The sequence below is a fragment of the Microtus ochrogaster genome, chromosome 18, assembly GCF_000317375.1.
Source record: "Microtus ochrogaster isolate Prairie Vole_2 chromosome 18, MicOch1.0, whole genome shotgun sequence".
NCBI classification, from domain to species: Eukaryota; Metazoa; Chordata; class Mammalia; order Rodentia; family Cricetidae; genus Microtus; species Microtus ochrogaster.
The window spans coordinates 25,063,532-25,064,929 of record NC_022020.1 but is presented as its reverse complement, the minus strand read 5'-3'; the positions used below and the strand labels follow the sequence as shown (position 1 = coordinate 25,064,929).

Genomic DNA, 1,398 nt, shown 5'->3' with positions numbered 1-1,398 from the left:
CGCCTGCCTCTGCCTCCCGAGTGCTGGGATTAAAGGCGTGCGCCACCATCGCCCGGCTCTCAGTTCTTTCTTTTACCACCCAGAGGAAGTCATGGGGTGTGACCGGAAGTGCCTTTACCCACCGAACCACCTCAGCAGCCCATTGTGTCTTTTGTTTGTTTGTTTTAGTGGTTCTAGGAATTGAGCTAGGGCCTCATATGTACTTGGTGAGCACCACCACTGAATTCCATCCCCAGTTCCATAGTTTGTTTTTTATTATGGTGGGAAATTAGCAGTTTCCACTGCCATAAAGAGTTGCAGTTCATAATTTACAAAGTTAGTCAATTTCATGCATTTCAGGTAGACTCTGTTTCCAATGGCTACACAACTGTTTTTGTCATGGATTCTTTCGCAGTGTCCGTGGTATGCTTCTACATTGAGTGAGGACTGTTAGGTGGCACCTCACCCTCCACTTTAGCCCTAACTACCTTCACCCTTACATGTATAATACTCTTCTTTCTGGGGCTGGGATTGTTGTTTGTTTGTTTGTTTGTTTGGTTGGTTGGTTGGTTGCTTGGTTGATTGATTTGATTTGGTTTGGTTTGGTTTTTCAAGACCGGATTTCTCTGTGTAGCTCTGATTGTCCTGGAACTCACTCTATAGACCAGGCTTGCCTCAAACAGAGATCTGCTTGCTTCTGCCTCCCAGTGTTTGGATTAAAGTTGTGTGCCACCACCACCTGTATAATGCTCTTCTAGAGGCCCCTCACCCATCTCAGAGGCACCAACTTTCCCTGCTACAGTTCTTACGGGGCTTAAATTCAGAACTCAAGCGGCCCAAATAACTCACATAACCCTTATGTGCCACGCCCCTCTCACTCCAGCCTACTGACTCTATTTTACCTGATGCCCAGGAAGTGAGGGGCTTCACCAGGGACACAGGCTCTGCTCTCTCTCCGAAGACTATCCATATGGGCCAGAGAGATGACAGTGGCTGAGACGTACCAGGGCAGCCCAAGTGCTGATGTGAGCAGCATCAAAACAGCTACACAGAAGAGGTCCAGGTGGAAGCCAGCTCCCTTCTGCAGGAAAAGGGGGTTGATTGGAAGCTAGAAGTGCCGTATGTACCTGACTCTGGAGTTTCTTTCTCTTGTCTAGGACCTGACCTGGCAGCCTTACCTGCAGTCTGTATTCTGCGCGATTGAGGATAACGGCTGTGATTTGCTGGTCCATGAAGATAAGGATAGACAGCAGCAGAGCAGGCAAGGCAGCTGCCACACTTAGCCACCAGGGGTTAGCTCCAAAAGGAGACACCAGCCAACCACGCCCAGGGAGTGTAGGCTGAGGGGACATTCCATGGACGGGTTGGAAAATGTCTCTGAGAACACCTCACCTGCACACCCCTACCTCCTCCTGCTCC

General features: G+C 49.6%; 1 protein-coding gene across 5 annotated transcripts in view; it reads right to left on the bottom strand.

Annotated features, from left to right (window-relative positions):
- The window catches only part of Slc4a9 (solute carrier family 4 member 9), a 13,423-nt gene that overhangs the window by 5,047 nt on the left and 6,978 nt on the right, over window positions 1-1,398 (bottom strand). For 4 of the 5 annotated variants that reach the window (XM_005355958.1, XM_005355959.1, XM_005355961.1 and 1 more), the window contains exons 15-16: window positions 1,158-1,319; window positions 882-1,060 (exon numbers count right to left, since the gene is read on the bottom strand). In XM_005355958.1, coding sequence (XP_005356015.1) covers window positions 882-1,060; window positions 1,158-1,319 — 341 coding nt within the window. The remainder of the gene's footprint in view (window positions 1-881; window positions 1,061-1,157; window positions 1,320-1,398) is intronic. The other variant, XM_005355960.1, reaches the window with a different exon arrangement.